Below are 20,555 nucleotides of genomic sequence, written 5' to 3' on the forward strand. Positions count from 1 at the left end.
TGAAATAAAATGAATAATAGATAAGTACATCTATGCATGTATGTGTTGCTAGATAAAATGTAGATAAACTTTGTGGAAACTTTTAAGTAGACTTTTTGTAAGTTACTGGCCTACTAAAGGGTTTCTCCCTTCTCTGTTTGGAATTGGCCTGCTCTTTCTTTCTTTCTTCTACACTGTCAACATCTCTCTCTCCCTCTTTCTTTTAGGTTTCATCTTTCTTGATAGCTCAAGTAAGAAAACTAAATGAGAGCAGCAGCAGAAAGTATCAATTCTATGACAGGAGGATCAAAAACCTGTTAAGGAAGATTCATGTAGACAAGGAGAAGACAGAGAAAAACCACAGTGACGTGAGTGAAATCCTCCATTCCTGCAGTCTCATCCAGAGGATGGGACTATAGATGCAATCTCTGTTGGACACTATGGTCCAAAACACACTGCAGAAATAATCCAGTTTGAGACCCCTTTAACTGCCCTGGCTAAGTGCTATGGAATTCTGGGAACTGTAGTTTTGTGAGACATTTAGCCGTCTGTCGGAGAGTTCTGATGCTACAATTCTCAGGATCCCCTAGCACTGAGCCAGGGCAGTTAAAGTGGTCTCAAACTTGATTATTTCTGCAGTGTAGTTTGGACCTATAAATAAAATGGAAAATCTGCTCATTTTTGTTGCTCAGGATTTTAGTACATGTTTGTGTCACATGCTAGAAAAGAGCTTCAGTAAGCAGTTTCTTGTGTTTCTTGGTTTAATGTCATGTGCAAGGATTTGTGTAAAGGAAAATGTGAAGACAAAGTCATGTTATAGCTCACTAATAACAGAACCTAGTGACATTCAGTTCTCAGTGCCATTGGCTTTTCCCTGAGGATGAGAGAGTGTGAGTCCCCCAAAGTCACCGCATGGGTTACCACAGCCTTCCCTCTGAATGCCAGCTTCTAGCTTCCCCTTCACTTCCAGCCCAGCATTTCCTCCTCTTTGGAACCTCTTCCCTTCCCTTCCCTTCAAGCCCAATGCCACTTCTGAAACTCTTGCCTCCCCCCCCCCCCCCCCACTGCCAGATGCCAGCCTCTTCCCTTCCCTTCCAGCCCAAAGCATTCACATAATCTGTCACAATAATAATAAATGTCGCTTGCAGGGGAGGCCACTTCATAATGCCATCTCTACATCCTCTTTCTTTGTTTTCCCTCCAATTGCCACCCCAGAATGCCATCTCTCCTTACATACACATATGTAGCAAAAGTGTTCACACATTGTATCAATTTGCCAAATTTAAAAGGGAACACAAGCATTCACATATTCTGTCAACACACACAAAAATAATTTTAAAAAACTGCTGCTTGCAAAGCGACCGGTGCGGGAGGCATGTTCTGCCCTCTGCCCACCCTCTGACCTAAATCCCTCCCCTGAACTTGACCCGATCATGACCGAGGTCAAGTTCACATTTGCTGGCAACAGGGAAGAAACGCGTTTTCCATAAAGAAACGGGAAATAATCCACTTTCGGGGAAAAACGCTCTAAAGGGGGATTTGCCCTGTATCTGGTGTGTAAGACCCTGATCCTGATGTGTTTAAACTAGTACCAATGGGAACTTCCCACTTTTAATCCGGGTTACAATTCAGTACAAAAGGTAGTTTGAATGGCCCCTTGGACTACAATGTGTATCTAAAGAAGTGGACTGATATCTAGGAAAGGTCTTGCAGAAATAATTTAGTCTTAAAAGTGGTACAGGATTCCTCCCTTTTAATGCCTTTTGAAGAGCACAGGATGTGGAAAAAAATGTTTTTGGACTTCTACTGTAGAATTTTTCAGTCAGCATGACCAGTGGCCCAGTCGGATGAAGATCTTGGAAATTGTAGTCCCCAAATGAAATTTTCCAAGCACTGACCCCAAAGTAGGAAGGGTTCTTTGTTCTAACATGCTTTCTTTGTAATGACAGCAGCAATACTACACATGAAAATAGGCAGCTGGATTTGGGGCTGCAATTTGCATTTCCTGAAACATTCTAGGGTAATGCTATAGTGCTGAAATAGTGGAAATTAAAATGGTACCACCCAGACTCTTCATTTATTACACCACCAATAAAACATTTGGGAGCTCAAGACACTTGTCAGCCATGAACCTCATTTGCGTCCTGAGCATTGCTAGCTCACGATAGCCTTGAACTGATACAGATAGATAATAGCTAATTCTGTATGGTTATAGGTGGTTTGTTTGCTCATTCATTCATTTTATTTGTTTGCCACCTTTCTACAAAAATGGATCCAAGGCATCTCAAATATTGTTGTTACATGTCTTCAAATCAGTTCCAATTTATGGAGATCCTGTCCTAAGAATTCCTTAGCAAGATTTATTCAGAACATTTTTGCCATTCATACTTCTTCATGTGATTTGCCCAGGGTTGTCCAGTGGGTTGCCATGGCAGGCTCTGATCTTTCAGAGCCCCAGTCAGACCCTTAACCCATGCTGGCTTTCTTTTCAAACAGTATTATATTGTTATAAGGACAGGCTGGGATGTTGGACCAATTTAAAAATTTGTTACAGTTCCCCCCCCCCCCCCTATTTATAGTTTTATCTTTTAAAATATATTTTATTCTTTTAATAACTATCTGTTTTAATATTATAATAATTTAATTCCTTTTTAATATACTTATTATTATTATTATTATTAATTTTACTTTATTTTTATGTTTTTAACTGTATTGTTTTTAATGCTGTGAAGCCACTCTGAGTCCCAGTCCTGGGAAAAGAGTGGGATACAAATCAGTTTAATAATAATAATAATAATAATAATAATAATAGGATATTAGGCAATGTGTCTCAAACTGAAGTGTCGACTTCCTAAAGAGCCTACTATAGCAGTTGGGCGATATTGCAGGAGCCAAGGAAAGAGATCCAGATTAATCTTTATTAATCTGTTTAAAAGGATCCTCTATGATTCTATATTTTTGTCTCCTTTTTAAATATATATATATATATATATATATATATATATATATGATTTATAAATTTTCAGATGATTACATAGCAAAGGATCTTAGATGTGGCTTTCTTACCATTAACACACAAATTCAGATCAGTGAAGACAAAGGATAAGAGTCAACATTTTCAGCAAATCTGTTATTTTAAAACATAAAAAAGACTCTTTCTATCCCTTTTAAAACTGGTATTGAGCAAGAGGATAGAGTGGAAGCCCTGGCATTTCCATGCTTCATAAATACAGTGCTTCACTAGAATTTGTTCTGGGTGGACTTTTCATGTCTTAGAGGAATCGATTTTTGAAACTGAATAAGAGTATCATTGGTGTATTTTGCTTTGAAAAAAATAACAGATGTTTTGCTGTGTTTCTTATGACAATTCCTTTCTGAAATATAGAACTTTCCATGTGAACACAAGGGGGTGCTCACACCTATCCTATTTGTCAATTCTAGTTCAGTACTTTCAACTTTTATGGTTATATGATGAAATGAAATTGATTATAAGCTTCATTGCTTTGCATCAGTCTTGTTCTTTGCCATCAACTGCACAATCTGGTAGCAGTTGTATATACATAACAGAAATTCAAAGACAAGAATCTCTCTCTCTCTCTTTGAGTTCTTGATTATTTCTATATTGCCTTCACATTTGTGCATGTATTTAGATTTTCTTACCTAAATATCTCCTCCTCCCTCTTTTTGCTATCTCATCTGTCTTTCAGCCATGTAAAATAGTAAAAGTCCAGACCTCCCTGCTTCTAAAGGACTCTCTGGAAGTTCATCTAACCAATGGAATTAAAGCTGCTGATGTGCTGAGGCAGTTCCAGAAGAACCTCTGTCAGAATGGCTGGAATATTGTCAATACAGTCAATCTTATGAAATGGTAATACTCCCTCCCCTTTATGAAATTATCAACAGCTGTGCTGGATTGGGGCCATGGCAACTGCACACTGCAGTGCCAATCTGGCCTTTCCATGGTGCAAAAAGGAGCCACAAAAAGTGGTTCCTTTTTGTGCCTTAGAAAGGGGTGCGGTAGCAGTGATGCCATGGCATTAAGGTGGTCCTTTGGCACTGCGTCATGTGAACACAGTGCCAAAGGAGCACTGTGTGGAACAGCACGTGGTGTCATGCCACCCTGGGGGCGGAGTCGAGGCGTGTGTCATGTGGATGGCATGCCCCAACTACACTCTCAGGCCAGCCTTTATGGCCAGTGTGCACAGCCTATTGGTTTTATAAAATGAATAGTATTTAACAGAGGTTATTTTCACAGGTGGCCCTCCATATCCACGGATTCTTTATCCACAGGTACAACCATCCACTGCTTGAAAATATTAAAAAAATTATAAATTTCCAAGAGCAAACCTTGATTTTGCCATGTTATATAAGGGGCACCATTATACTGTGCCATTATATTTAATGGGACTTGAGTATCCACAGATGTTGGTATCCACCGGAGGTCCTGGAACCAAACCCCATAGGATACCAAGAGCCTACTGTACAGTCATTTTTCATGTCTGGTGAATGAGTGGTTAAGGTTGTTAGGTCAGAACTTCGGCTTAGACCAAAGCCTGAAATCTAGGTTCTGTCACATCAGACAGGACAGGGTGATGTCATGAACTATGAAACCTTAGGCATCAACCATAGTTACACAGAAAATGCCATTCAGGTAAAAAACACCAAGTCTAACAAATAATTCACACACGCACACACATTTTAAGGCAGCTCTCTTGCCCTGAGATATTTTTTTCATGCCCTAACAGCTAGAGAAGAGGGGCAGAGCCCTGATATTTGGCAACTATATGAATGGTCAGTATGCTCATTATTTAGTGAGGTTAGGCATGAGATGCTGTGGGGAAATCTTTAAGACTAAAGGAGTGCCAACTGAGAGTGTATTCAAATTTGGTGGTGGGCTTCTCAAGGGGAATGTATAGCTGCTGTTGGGGGACATGCCAGAAAGCTTCCCTGTGAGCTTGAATCACTTGAGGTGTGGCACGTGTATTTGAATGCAATAACCTAAAGGGTTAAGCTGCATGCATTCAGCTATTTTAGATCCCTTGTGTTTCTGTCTTATATTAACAACAATCCAACATACATACCAAATAGTGTAAAAGAAGCTCATAGTAACTTACATCTGTGAATGCCTGAAAAGGACATTTTAGCAGTTATTTCTTATCCTCAGAAAATCCTGGGTAGTGTAGTTCTGTGTCAATGAGGTCAGCTAACAGTTTTCCTATTCTACTAAACCGTCATTCCCAGAAATCTTCAGGGGAGCCACAGCAAATTATAAACAGTTATAAAACTGCAGTCATCTTCTTATATACATATATAGTTAGGATAATATATGAAAGCACATTAGACCAGTATTGTATTTAGGGTTGCCGGAGTAAAAACAGCCTCTTAACTTTGATGATTGTGTAGAAGAAGGAAGTTTAGCAAGTGTTGCTTGTTACTTGGTTGTGTTACAAGCAACACTGCTGAAGTTCCCTCTTTTACACAGCCATTAAAGGTACAGGAGCCTCCTGCAGCTTTCATTCTCATAATTGAAACTGTACTTCAGCTATGCCTTCTTCCTTCTGTAACAGTGGAGGGGTGAGGAACAACAGAAAACTCATGTTAACGGAGGAAATACATTTGGAAGTAAAATATTTAATTCAATCCAGTGGTTCTCAAAAGATGGGGCAGGACCCCAAGGGGGCACAGGAGTTGCACAAAGGGGCATGAGACTTGGAGGCCCTGATGCCCCTCCTCTTCCCATTTTTTTCTGTTGTGGAAGGGAGGAAAAGGGCGATGTTAGCAACCTGAGCCCCACTTCTTAGTTCTTGGGGTCAAATGTTGCTCTGGCCTCAACTCATTCTCTCACACAGCCTAAGTACCTCTCTCAGTGTGTGAGTGACTTTCTATCACAAAGTAATTCTCACATACACTCAGTAATCTCTTTGTCTGACTCGCTCCTTCAGATATGTTCATTCACACACAATCTCCCACACAAATTCTCTCTCTCACACACACACACTCTCTCACCCACATTATTATTATTAACCTTTATTTATGAAGCGCTGTAAATTTACACAGTGCTGTACATACAATCTTTTTAATTAGATGGTTCCCTGCCCTCGGGCTTACAATCTAAAAAGACATGACACAGAAGGAGAAGGGAGTGGTGGAGGGAAAAGGGTAAGAGGTCCAGCAGTTCCTCTCTACCTCCAAGGCCTGGACCAAGGCAGATGGACTGGAGGGAGGGCTTGGCTTCATAATGGATGGTTAATCTTCTTCCAGGGAAAATACATACTCTCAAGTAGGATAATACATATACAGTACATAGCAATACAGGAAATGGTTCAATAAACAGGCACCAAAAGAACATCAAATAGTAAGCGAAAATTATGCAATGCCTGGGAAGGTTTCTCTGAACAGGATGGTTTTCAACTCTGTTTTGAAGCTGGTTAAAGAAGTGATGGCTCTTGCTTGTGGGGGAAGAAGGTTCCAGGAGTGAGGGGCAGCAAGTGAAAAGGGGAGAATCCGGGATGGGGCAGAGGAAATCCTGGGCTGAGACAGCAGACCTTGACTACCAGAATGGAGGGCCCGAGTGGGAAGGTGAGGAGAAAGAAGGTCTGATAAGTAAGGAGGGGCCAGCCCATGGAGGGCTTTAAATGTCGACAGCAGGAGCTTATACGGAATGAGGAAAGGGAGGGGGAGCCAGTGAAGGGATGCCAACACAGGAGAGATGTGGTCAGAGCGGTGGGTGGAAGTGATAATGTGTGCAGCTGATTGCTGGACAGAGATTAAAGGACGGAGGTGAGAAAGAGGAAGCCCAGCCAGGAGGATGTTACAGTAATCAAGTCGTGAGATCACTAGGGCATGGACCAGGATCTTGGCAGTAGAGGCAGAGAGATATGGTCGGATTTTGGCAGTATTGTACAAAAAGAATCTACAAGCCTTGGCTGTGGTTTGGATCTGAGGGATACATGACAGAGAAGAATCAAAGATAAAACCAAGACTGCGGGCTTGCTGGACTGGTTGAATAGAAAAGTTGTCCACAGAGACAGAAAAGGAGTGTTGAAGGGTGGGCTTAGGAGGAAAGACAAGAAGCTCCGTCTTGGACATGTTGAGCTTCAAACGCCGATGGGGCATCCACTGTGAGATAGCTGTGAGACAAGACGAAACTTGCTGTTCAAGCCTTGGAGAAAGGTCAGGGGTGGAAAGATATAACTGGGTGTCATCGGTATACAGATGGTAGGAAAAACCAAAAGAGCTAATGAGTTTTCCTAAGGACAGTGTGTAGAGAGAAAACAGAAGGTGACCCAGAACAGAGCCCTGGGGAACTCCAACAGATAAGGGAACAGGAGAAGAAGTCTGACCACCTGCAACTACTGCGAAAGATCTGCCAGACAAATAAGATCTAAACCAGTCAAGAACAGAGTCTGAGAACCCAAGGTCAGAGAGTATGTCAATTAGGAGACAGTGATCAATGATGTCAAAGGCTGCAGACAAATCACGAAGGATGAGTACAGAGTAAAGGCCATTAGCCTTGGCCTGTAAAAGGTCATTCGAAATCTTAGTGAGAGCTGTCTCGGTAGAATGCCTTGGGCTTAAACCAGACTGAAAGGGATCGAGGATGGAGTTGGCTTCAAGAAACTCAAGACAGCGTGAATAAACAACCCGTTCCAAAACCTTAGAAAGAAAGGGAAGAAGAGAAATCAGACGATAGCTAGACAAGAGGAGGGGTCAAGAGAAGGTTTTTTCAGAATAGGGGAAATGAGAGCATGTTTGAAGTCCGATGGGAAGGAGTCTGTAGAGAGAGAGAGATTGAGGATATGGAGAAGCAAGGGCAGAAAGGAGGGAGCTATAGAGATTAGAAGACGAGTAGGAATTGGATCAAGAGAATAGGTTGCAGGTTTGGAAGAGTTCAGAAGTGTAGAGAGTTCATCCAAAGAGGCAGGAGGAAACACAGAAAATTTGTTAGGCGAGGGCGATAGAAGATTAAGAGCAGAAGAAGAATCGGGGGGGACTATCTCAGAGCGAATAGTGGTAATCTTAGAGATGAAATAATTAGCAAAGTCATTAGGAGAGAATGATGAAGAGACAGGAGGAGAGGGAGGTTTCAGCAAAGTGTTGAAGGTGGAGAAGAAACGCTGCGGGCACCTCTCATTGGCGGAGATCAATGATTTGTAATAATTCTGTTTTGCCATAGAGAGGGGGCGTGAGAAGGAAGAAAGAACAAATTTGAAATGGATAAAATCAGCCCACTCTTTGGACTTTCTCCAAAGACGTTCGGCTGCTCTAGAGCAGGACCGGAGAAACTTAATGTTGGGGGTAAGCCAGGGCTGAGGTCTAGTCTTAGAGGAAGAAGTGCGTACAGAGACAGAGGCAAAATGGTCAAGAGTCAAGGAGAGAGTGGAGTTAAATAAAGACATTGCTGAATCAGCAGAATCCCCGAGATTTAGGGAAGAGAGAGATGAATCCAGTGTCAGACCAAGATGGTTAGAGTCAACAGATTGAAGATCACGAAAATGGCGCTGAACAGTATGACGAGGAGGAGGAGTATAAGTAAGAGCAAAGGAGATTAAATGATGATCAGATAGTGGAAAGTCAAGTGCCAGGTAGTCAGAAATGGCGCAGTTTGCAGCAAGAACTAGGTCAAGACAGTGACCAAGAGAATGAGTTGAAGAATTGGAGTGGGGTTGGAGGCCAAAAGAAGCTAGCAGAGAGTTAAAGCGAGATGTTGTAGGATTATTGGAATTGTCAACGTGGATATTGAAGTCACCTAGGATCAAAGTGGGGACTGAATCTGAAAGGAAGAATGTCAGCCATGATTCAAAGTCTGAGAGGAACTGGGTGGCAGAGCCAGGAGGGCGATAGATAACTGCGACCCGGAGCTGTACAGGAGAAAAGAGTCTAATAGGATGAAACTCAAAGGAAGAGAAATGATAGCTGGGGGGAAAAGATAGAACTTGAAACTGGCAGGAGTTAGATAGCAAGATACCAACCCCTCCTCCTCAACCCTCAGGGTGGCTTGTGTGGGTGAAGGAGAGACCACCAAAAGAAAGGGCAGCGGAGGTAGCAGTATCATGGGCTGGGAGCCAGGTCTCGGTGAGAGCGAGGAGATTAAGGGATTTGGAGAGAAAAAGGTCATGAATTGCTGTTGCTTTAGGGGCAGCAGAACAACAGTTCCAGAGGGAACAGAGGAAGGGAAGCAGGGAGACAGGGAGAGACCGAATGGGGATCAGGTTAGGAGAAATGTGAGGAGCCATGGGAAGGATGGGGTTCGCAACCCAGTGATTAACAGGAGAAGGTGTGACAATGGCAGAGACAGGAGAGAAAAAGAAAGAGGTGTAGCTGGTTCTCTTTCTGAGGTGGTAAAGGAGTTTGAGGGCTTTACAATTAAAAGTCAACAACAATAATAATAATAACAAAAACAATAATAATATTGCCAGCTCAGGCCTTCTGGGGGAAGAGTCGGTTCTATGTCTCTTTTTTACGTACTCACTTATACACTTTTGTATACTCACATATACACAAGAGAATGAATGTCTCTGTGTGACAATGTGTGTAAAAAAGTAAATGAATGTGTGTGTGAGTGAACAAAAGAAAGAAAGAAAGAAAGAAAGAAAGAATGAATGAATGAAAGAGCATGATTGAGTGTCTGCAAGCACTGACTTATTTAACTGTGGCTGTGTGTGAGACAATACAATGGGACCTCAATATCAGCGGATTTGCCATCCACTGATTTAATCATGGGACCTCAATGGTGACATGCACATTGATTGATTGATTGATTGATTGAAATTTTATTTATATACCGCCATTCCTGCGATCACGGCGGTTTACAAAACAATAGTAGAAATACATTACAGGACAAGTTACAGATTATAAATAAGAATTAACAGCAAAAAAATCCCTCATATAAAACCATACACTACTATACATCATTAAAATCCGTCGTTAAATCCAATCAAAATCGATAAAACAGTCTAAAAATACGATACACAATACACAGGAGAAAAAAACAATCAGGACATGTGGGGGAAGGCTTGACAAAATAAGTAGGTCTTAAGGTTTTTCTTGAATGACTCCAGGGAGGGGGCTAAACGGAGCTCCTCAGGGAGAGCGTTCCAAAACTGCGGGGCCACAGCAGAAAAAGCCCTTTGAGCAGTCACTGCGTATCTCGTCTTGGTAACACTCAGAAGTTTTTTCCCACCTGACCTGAGAGTGCGGGGCGGATTGTATGGAGAGAGGCGGTCTTCCAAGTACTCTGGGCCCAAGCCATTTAGGGCTTTATAGGTAACAACCAACACCTTGTATTGGGCCCGGAAGCAGATTGGTAGCCAATGCAGATCTTTCAATATAGGTGTTATATGGCTGGCCCTGGAGCTACCAGTGACCAGCCTAGCGGCCATATTTTGAACCAACTGCAGCTTCCGAGTTTGGTACAAGGGTTGCCCCATGTAGAGCGCATTACAGAAATTGAGTCGAGAGGTTACCAGTGTGTGTACCACTGTTTTAAGGTCCCCCCGGTCCAGGTAGGGGCACAGTTGGCGTATCAGCTGAAGCTGATAACAGGTGCTTCTAACTGTCGCATCCACCTGAGGAGTCAGGTGAAGCAACGAGTCAAGAAGCACCCCCAAACTGCGAACGGAGTCCTTCACGGGGAGCGTGACCCCGTTCAGGACAGGTGGACAAACCTCCTTCCCAGGACCGGGAGAACCTATCACAAGTACTTCCATTTTCTCTGGATTCAGGCTGAGTCTATTTTCCCTCATCCAGCCCATTACCGACTCCAGACAGGCATTGAGCGGAGAGATGCCATCCCTAATCACTGCATCAGTCGGAGACACAGAGAAGACTATTTGGGTGTCATCAGCGTACTGATAACACCGCGCCCCGTGTCTCCGGATGATCTCTCCCAGTGGCTTCATGTAAATGTTAAATAGCATAGGGGACAAAATCGCTCCCTGAGGGACCCCGGATGTAAGGGCCCTCTTTTCGGAGCGACAGTCCCCCAGCTCCACCATCTGGAATCTACCCGAGAGATAGGAACGGAACCACTGCAAAGCAGTGCCCCCAATACCCAACTCTCCCAGGCGATCCAGAAGGATACCATGGTCGATGGTATCGAAGGCCGCAGAGATGTCCAAGAGCACTAACTGGGACACGCTACCCCTGTCCATGCCCAGACGGAGATCATCGACTAAGGCGACCATGGCAGTCTCAACCCCATAGCCTGCCCGGAAGCCGGTTTGAAATGGGTCCAGATAATCCGTATCCTCCAAGACCCTCTGTAGCTGGGAGGCAACCGCTCTCTCGATCACCTTCCCTAAAAATGGCAGCAGTGATACAGGACGATAATTGTTTTGAATTAGGGAGTCAAGGGAGGGCTTCTTTAGTAAAGGTTTTACGATGGCCATTTTAAGATTAGATGGAAAAAGCCCCTCCCTGAAGGATGAATTAACAATACGATGCAACATTTCTGTCGTCGCCGTTCCCCCTTGAACTGCCAGCCATGAAGGACAGGGATCGAGAGAGCAGGTCATCTTCCTAACGCTACTGAGGATCCTGTCCACATCCTCGGTACTAACAGACTCAAACTGATTCAGTACAACTGAGTCCACGGAAGCTCTGGACGCCTCTACTCTCGATTCTGAACCAATAACAGCGTCAAGATCAGCCCTTAGCCGAGAGATTTTATCCACGAAGAAGTTGTTAAACTTGTCACAGCAGGCTTTAGATGGCTCCAATAGTGGGTTCAGGGGGGGAGCCAGTTGAGTGAGCTCTCTCATAACCCTGAACAGCTCTGCCGGACGTGACTCTGCGGACGCAATTCGTGCAGCATAGAACGAATTCTTAGCTGCACCAATTGCCACTCCGTAGGCCTTCAAAAGAGACTCTAGGAGTGTCTTGTCGGATAAGTGCTGGTGTTTCCGCCATTTGCGCTCCATTCGTTGTGCAGCCCGCTTCCCTGCCCTGAGATCTTCCGTATACCAGGGCTTTTTATTGGAAGCAGGCCGGAAAGGACACTTGGGAGCGATACTGTGTATAGCCCTGGAGAGATCAGAATCCCAGGTATTAGTCAGGGCATCAACAGAATCGCCATCAGCTCCAACCAAATAGCCCTCTAAGGCTTCCTGGAACCTTTTGGGTTCCATCAACCTTCGAGGGTGGACCATTCTAATAGGTCCGCCACCCCCGGGGGGGATCTGGACAGTAGCCTTGATACTAGCCTCAACCAGGAAATGATCCGTCCATGACAGGGCAGAGATATTGGTTACCTCTGCCCACGGAGACTCCATGTCCGTACAGAAGACAACATCGAGTGTATTACCTGCAGAATGCGTGGGCCCTGTGACCAGTTGAGACAGGCCCATGGCATTAACTCCCGAGCCGCACCAGTTGGAATGTGACTGGCCTCGAAGGGGATGTTGAAATCCTAATGCACTGCCATTAGGACAGCCCCCGTTGTCCCCAGTGGTGGCACATGCATATGGTCATATCATCATTAGAGACAACGGGACTTAACCTGATGTCCCGTTTTCCCTAATGGTGGCACGGCTGTGTGCATGCACCACCAGTGGGGACAACAGGACTTAAGCATCCATGGATTTTAGTATTCATGGTGTCTGGAACGGATCCCTCATGGATACCGAGGTCCCACTGTATTTGTAAAATTTTTATATGTGTTAAGTACTGAATGTATTTAAATAAAACTGCTTTAATTGGACAATGCTATTTTGTTATAAAATATTAAAATGTGAATATAAATGAATGTACAAATGAAAATAAGTACACTAAATAAACAAAATATTTTTATTCATATATTACATTGAGCACGTGTGTGTGTGTTTGTGTGTGTATGTGACATCCACATGTAGATATAAAGGGGGTCACAAGGGTAAAAAGTTTGAGAACCCCTGATTTAACCTGATTATGGTTTTAGAATTATGGTTCAAAAAGTAGAAGAAAGAAGGGAATGAGATGGAAAAAGGGAGTGAACCTGCTTTAAGAGAGAGATAATGACTAATTAAGCTTTCTGCAGAGATTTTTCCACATTCATAAAATTTAAGGACTGCAGAATCAACATTAGATTCCCCGCCTATATTGACTTGTAGTTTAACTTCTTCATCTGACATCTGACAATAAAACAGCCTTCTGTAAATCAAATATAAATGTTGATATTGCAACTGGTGATAAGTTAAGATATTTAGTATCTATGGCAACCAAAAGACCAGTCCCACCTTGAGAGAGAACGAATGGACTAGATTACCTTAGATTAGTGCTCTGTAAAATGATGGAGGTTTGGGGTTGTTGTTGTTGTTCTTGTTTTGTGTGTGTGTGTGTGGGGGGGGGAGTTAGTTTTAAAGCTGGCCAAAAATATGTGAGAAATGACTTTGATGAGATCATCTTGGAGTGACTATCAGTAGGAAGTACATTTCTGTATATGTATCAGTGTTCATGTATCAGTGAACTATCACTCCATAAGCAGTTTACAATGTGTAAGCCAATTGCCCCCAAGAAGCTGGGTACTCATTTTACCAACCTACAAAAGAGTGAAAGGCTGAGTGGACTTTGGAGCCCTGCCTGGGATCAAACTCACAACCTTGTGGCTGCAGTAATGGCATTTAACCACTGCGCCAGCAGGGCTCCATTCTGAGTCATTCTTTGCTTTATTTTATTTTTTAAATAATAATGGAAATTGCATTTGGGAGAAGGGAATGGAATCAGGACATATTTGGAAAAGGAATTCAACCAGCTATGATTCTGAGGAAAGCCCACCCCCCCCCATCTGACCCCTAACTAATGTTTGCATTGGAAGGAAATAGCTTTTTGCACTGAAACAAAGCCCCCCTTCATAAACAAATATCATCTTTGGAAGAAGGATAATCCCGACACATTAAAGAGGAGAGGAAGTGGTTCTGCTGTGATTCCCACCCCTTACTTGTAATTTGTATTTGTAAACACCCGCCCATTAAAATGTCTTTTGTCAGATGTAGTGTAGCATTAATTCTACTCTATACAGTTATTGCCTAATAAAGTTTAAAGTCTTGGGATAACTGTGACCTTGTAGCGAGTAAGGTTCATATGAACTGTTAAGTTCAAGGCTGCTGAAATGGAGCTAATGTTGTCCCTGTAAGCTGCCTAAAGGGGAAATCACGTGGGAGCCATCTTTAAACAACTCTGAGCAGCCTGAAGGAGGCATGCAAGGAAGTGAGTAATGAACACCACCCACATTCATAGTTGGTCTATTTCAGGTTATGACCTGAATCCAAGACTGACTTATAAAATCTTCTGAGGTAATTCACAACAGTGCTTGCATCTGTTAGCATGTTCCACAGGCATGGAAAGATTCTGCCTCCCTCTGTCCCTGCCCCAAGTGACATGTATATCTGAATAACAGGAGGTTAAAGAGGTAGAAGGAGACTCTGGGTGACATGATGGATTTCGTGAATTAGAGCCTAATGCTCTATTAACAACAACCATTTTCACCTGAGACTCCTGCAGTTTTTTCCTTCACACATTCGAGCAGCTCCAGAATTGGCTGTTAAAGCAAGCCTGGTGTTGTTGATAGGGATTGATTTTTTTTAGCCTTTTTTGTTTTTGCCTTGAGAAAGGAGCCCTTTTTACATGGATTGGAGAGTATGAGAAAATAACTACAGCAGCTACCTACACTTTGTGATCCCCTCTCCACAGGGGACCCTGCACATCATCATCTTCAGGATTGTGCCTAGTAGATAACTAGTAAGATCTGTGAAAGAGTTCCATGCGTCCTTATTAAACTACTCTTCCTAGAATTCTTTGGGACCGGGTTGTTGTGGTGTACCTTCAAGTCGTTTCCAATTTATGGTGACCATAAGGCGGACCTATCACCAGGTTTCTTGACAAGATTTGTTCAGAGGCAGTTTTTCTTTGTATTCCTCTGAGATGAGAGAGTGTGACCCTAGGTCATCCGGTGGGTTTCTGTGGCTGAGCAGGGATTCAAACCCTGGTCTTCAGTCATTGTATGACACACAAACTACTGCACCACACTAACAATTAATTACATGTAAGGTAGCATAAAACTGAATTAAATTGTAGTCTGAAGGTAGCAGTTCCTCAAAAACTACAGTATGGAGGTTCCATTAAACTCAGTGGAACTTAGTTCTGAATAGATATGCATGGAATCAGCCTGTCATTCTTTCTAGCAAGGGGTACTCTTTACACTTCTTTGTGGTGACTTTATGGAAGCCTCTTGAAAGATCATTTGCCACAATTTTACTTAAGTTCTGTCTGCTATTTATACTATTTTGCATGCTCTGACCTTTTAAAGTTTATGCTCTAGTATCAAAAGTTTAGCTCATGGACAGGTATGGGCAACTCTAGAGGAGCAGGAGAACATTTTTATCCCTGCAACCCACCAGAGGCTCTGACATGATTGGAAATTATAAAAGAAAAGGGAAAAAAACCCACACAAAGGCGCGTTACAGACCGCCCCTTTGAGGCAGCCTGTAGGCGCTGCTTCCCCCGGTGTATCGGGGCATCAGCTGCCAGACCGGCAGCCTCCGAGGCCCCGATCCGCCGCTTTCAAGGCTGCGGGGAAGCGGCAAAAGGAAAGGGCTGTCCTTGGGGCTTCAAGCCCCAAGGACACCCCGCGGCGGCGGGGAGGAGGAGAAGGGCCACTAAGCGCCCTGGTGCGGAGCGACGACGTCACGTCCGCGCCGCCCCGTATAGAGGCGGTGTGGTCATGGCGGCCCCCATGTGGAAGGGGCACCGCCATTTTGTACGGACTCAGTCCGTACTTAAAGGCCCGTCTGTAACGGGCCAAAGTCTCCCAACTAATTAATTGTAGCACACAAGATGTTACAAGTATATAGATCCTAAACAGGTCTATATACCTGCAACATTTTGTGACATGATGTCACAACATTTTAGTTTCCGTTTCAGCCAGTGGGGAGGTGTTTGTTTTAAAGCTGTTTGAAGTAAAAGTGTTGTATTCTGTAGCAGTTTTGAGCACTTTCTTCTGTTTTAGGACAAAAGCATTTCTCATTAATTCCCCCCCCCCCCCTTTTAAAATGGGAGGCTGGGAACTTTGGTGGGTCTCAGCAGCTTCAGGGGTCATAACATGGTCCCAGAAGGCCAAATGTGGTCCACAGGCCACACATTCCTTTTCAAGCGTAATACTTGATTGTCTTGGTATCAGAGTTGGTTGTTAACAGTGTTTCACTTGTTTTTGTTTTGCAGTAATGGTTCAGTAGATTCAGTGAACCTGCTACTTTATGAAGTTGGTGGCAACATAAGTAAGTGAATTTGTAATAGTGATGGACATTTATTCTTAATGGTTGTGAGTGTGGGGCAAACTGTGTGAATATGTGAGGTTGAGCAGTGAAAAGCTGAAGCTTTTGCAAGAATGATTCCATGGGGAAGCAGTAGGTGTAGAAACCAACATGAAGGCTGCCGAGCATTTCCATGCCATGTCACAAAGTATGCTTTGCCTTGATCTGAGCCTGTCTCTTTCACACACACACACACACACACCCATTAATATGGAAACAAAGCCTGGCTGTGAGGCAAGAGCACTGACAATGGCAGTATGTACCCTGGGGCAATAGAAGTGTGTCCCACACAGGAGAGTGGAAATGCCAACTTCTGAAAATTCAGTAAACCCCAACAAAATGTATAGGTGTAGGCCTAAATCCAGCATCGTGGCAGCTGGCAGGATTCTTTCCTCCCTCCCCATGTAATTCTGAAGAATTGAAGAGTTGATTTTTAGTGTTTCCCAGTGCTCTGGAACACGTTTTGAGAGTGCAGTGGGTTGGGGTTGTAGGACTAGGGGAACCATCTCCTAGTTCAGTTGATGGAAGTATTACTTTAGTAGAGCACTCTGCTGAATCCTATCTGTATTACTGTCTATGTTAAAGTTTTTGTAAGCCATGAAATCTTCTGATGCAGCTATTCCCGACAGGATGCAGGCATGCTTAAGTGTCAAAGATGGGTCTTACCGCTTTCACCCATGGCCCGTCTGCAGCCCATCTACAACCCAGGCTTTTCCAGCAGATTTTCATACACATACATGTGTGCGATAACATCCATTCTCAATCTGTGGGACAGGATCCCCAAGGAGGGTCTGAGAATTGCTGTTGGGGGGGGAGGGGAGGAGGAAAGAATTGGCTGCACTGATTCCTCCTCCTCTTTCTCTGCTTCCCAAACTTTTTCTGCCCTGGCGAGAAAGAGAAAGGTGAGGAGTATGTGTGAGTGAACGTAGAATGAATGAAAGAACATGACTGTGACCATTGGTGTATGTGTGTGTGGGACATTATCTTTAAAATTTACACATGTGTTAAGTATTGAATGTATTTAAATAAAACTGTTCTAATTTGAATAATATAAAATGTTTAAATATGAATATACATGAATGTGTAAATGAAAATACACACACTAAACAAACAAATGATTTTTATTCATATATTGTGCTGAGTGGGGGCCATGACATCAGCATGCAGATGCAAAGGGGGTCACAAGGGTAAAAAGTTTGAGAACAGCTTGCTGAGAGGGATGATATGGAGTCTATACGCTGCATTTTTATAAACAGAACAAAAAGATAAGTTTATCACTTTTGGACTTCATTTAAAAATGTATTTTCTTCCCAACAGGTGAGCATTGCTTGGACCCAGACACATACCTCTTAGACTTGTACCATGTGAATCCTCATGCAGAATGGGTTATAAGGCCAAACCCATCTTTTTCAAGAATGTTCTAGGAAGATCATCCAGGGAAAAATCCAACCAAATTTCTGTTAAAAAATAAAATACCAGGGGCAGGAAATTTCAAACATGACCTTTGCCTCAGTACTTATTTTTTTTAAAATGAGTCAGCTTGACTGTGGAATAAGAAACAATTTCTTTTAAATATCCATATGGACACATAGCCAATGGGAGCTAACAGATTATATAGGTTGTGAACATCTGTAGCAAAGGACTAGTAATGAGAACTTCCAGGAGGAAATGTTAAGAAGAAGAAGAAACACCATGTCTTTGAAGGAATTGATAATGATAATCTGAGTTTGAGCTTTGATGCATTAATTGAAAATGCTTAAAATACTCACATTGGAGGAAGGTGAATCCAGAATTACAATATGGTGCAGTAAGTGAACACATTTATAACAGGAAGCCATGTGCTTCAATTAAGGCTTCTTGGATGGATGTGGGTGGTGTCTCTTTAAAAATCATTTTATTTCTGGAGAGCTTAACCAAGAAATTGCTCAAAGTGTAGGGAGAAGAAGTGGAAGTGCTGTCTTCAGAATACAACAGTCTAATCAGACTAACGGTCAAATAGTAACTATGCACAACTGTATGTGGAATGTCATCTGTGATACATTCTAACATTGCAGTCCAATACATAAATTGTATTTGTGTGCATGCACAGTTTTTCTGTGACTTTTAAAAAATGTAATGTGCTCCAAGAGCACCTTCTGCTTAGCTATACTAAACCACTTCAGTATTACACTTTCATTATAATTTTTTTAAAAGTGAATTTAATATCTCTGTCTGGCAGTAATAATCTCCTCCCAGCAAGAAAATTCAAATAAAGACTTCTCTTCCTTCTCCATTCTCTTTCATCCGTTGTTCTGTTGAAGACAATCCATAAACATCTGAGCCATATAGAATTTTTAGTCTTCTTGTCTTTATTTAGTTTTTTTAAATTCTATTTTCTTTTTAAAGTTTTGCCCATAGGTGTATTTACCAAAATCCTGTTGAATCTGAATAGGTTATTGTGGAGAAAATTCATATATGTACTTGTAGTTTAAAGTCTTTTTTTCTAGGATCCTGTTTTATCTGAAAAAGAAACAAGCTGAAATAGCCATCTAAACTTCCAAGAGAGTTTTCATCCCAACTGTAGTTGTTTTAAATACCTTTGTCTTTTCACATCCAATTAAATAACTGTTTTATGAGAGGGCAGTTATTTTTAAAAAGGTGTGCCATTTTGTTTTCTTATAGACTTGTGGATCTAGGAAAGCTATACTGTTTTCCAGATAGTCTAACAGTCAAGTGATCCCAGCTATTGTCATCAGAAGAACAAAATAGAAACTGTTTTGAGTAAGTTCTGCAGAAAGGTTTCACTCTTTTTGATATAAAAATATGCAGAAGATTTTTGTTGCCCTGTGCCATACAAAATTAATTCACAGCAAGCTATCATGTGTGAAACAGACAACCTAGAACTTCCAACTTGGGGAGCATATATATTTGCCAGAGAAAATGTTTCGATCCCATTAAAATTATCCAGAGCAAGGATCCTGTAACATTACATAATTATAGCACCATGGTTCCGCTTTAACTGCCATGGTTGTATCCTGGTATTTGTAGTTTTGAGAGGCAGTAGAGCTATCCGACTAGGTTGCTAAATTCCCCACCCTAAACTGCAAACCTTAGGATTCCATGGTATAGTACCATGGCAGTTAAAGTGGAATGGTAGTGCTATAATTGTGTAGTGTGGAAAGGGCTGAAGTATTGTTGTGTAAAGCGTGTTAATTCTTGTATCAAGAATCAGGCCACAGTTTAATTAGGACTAGTCTCTACTTTTTAAAGTGTGATGGTTATTCTCCACCAAGAACATTCAGTTTTGTACTAAGGACCAATCGGAGTGAAAAGGAAATGGCTGAATTTAGATTCTTAAAAAACACTAACAAATAAATAAACATTGTGGAAAACTATATGGGAAAACATATGTTAAGATAAGTGGACTAACATTTGAGGATAAAACACTTCCATCTCAACTCTGACCATAATGTTAATCTTTTGAATGCTTTTGGTGTCATTTTGGCACCAGTTAAAAAGCATTGAGTCATAAAATGTAAAGCTCATTTGTTTCTATGTGTGTATTTTGATGATGGTTTATAATATTTTAATGCTGTTTTTAAAACAGTCAATAAAGAAATAGGCATATTTTCAAACCCTGTCCCATATTGTATTTTGTCAGTTTCTAGATTTCTTTTTGCCATAAAAAGATGATGGGGTGAGGTGAATGAACTGTAAAGTAAGATAGAGAAACAATGGCGCTGTACAGATGGGCCCTACAGGGCACCATTGTTACGTGCGAGGGGCAGCGGTTCCAGATGCGACTCACCCCTCGCACATGATGAGGGCGTCAAAATAGCGGTGCCCTGTACATACAGGCGCCGCCATTTTGACGTGACGGACATGTAGTGTCTGCACATCCCGGCGCCTTTGTGATGCCGCAAATGCGCCATTGGCGCCTTGTGGCACCACAAAGGCACCACAAGAAGAACCCGCTTTTTGCATTTCTTTTGGCTCCATGACAGAGCCGTGTGGTTTGTCCGCTGCGGCTCCCTTGCAGAGCAAACCAGGGTGGCGGAAGACTGCCCTTTTTGGGCGGTCTGTATCCCGCCAATGGTTCTTCATTGTGGTCTCAGTGCCTCACACAAGTGGGATTTGCATCTGTGCAGAGATCCTGTTCAAAAAATTCTAGAACTGAGTAGCTTTTGGTGGAATCCTTCATTCCTCCAACCACACACACCCTAACTGCCAAAATTACTTTCCCCTCAATATCTTCATCTGCCACCAGAACAACATTGGTTTCTTTTCTGTTGAGTAACTTCCTCCTTGCTC

General features: G+C 42.5%; 1 protein-coding gene across 3 annotated transcripts in view; it reads left to right on the top strand.

Annotated features, from left to right (window-relative positions):
* The window catches only part of ARHGAP40 (Rho GTPase activating protein 40), an 84,836-nt gene extending 65,023 nt beyond the window's left edge, over nt 1-19,813 (top strand). For all 3 annotated transcript variants that reach the window (XM_089513994.1, XM_089513993.1, XM_089513992.1), the window contains exons 12-15: nt 207-347; nt 3,687-3,847; nt 16,174-16,229; nt 17,583-19,813. In XM_089513994.1, the coding sequence (XP_089370120.1) occupies nt 207-347; nt 3,687-3,847; nt 16,174-16,229; nt 17,583-17,689 (465 nt within the window). In that variant the 3' untranslated portion in view covers nt 17,690-19,813. The remainder of the gene's footprint in view (nt 1-206; nt 348-3,686; nt 3,848-16,173; nt 16,230-17,582) is intronic.
* Nucleotides 19,814-20,555: the final 742 nt, after the last annotated feature.

Source organism: Sceloporus occidentalis, unplaced genomic scaffold (assembly GCF_023333645.1).
Source record: "Sceloporus occidentalis isolate IW3139 unplaced genomic scaffold, rSceOcc1.0.p SCAF_3, whole genome shotgun sequence".
NCBI classification, from domain to species: domain Eukaryota; kingdom Metazoa; phylum Chordata; class Lepidosauria; order Squamata; family Phrynosomatidae; genus Sceloporus; species Sceloporus occidentalis.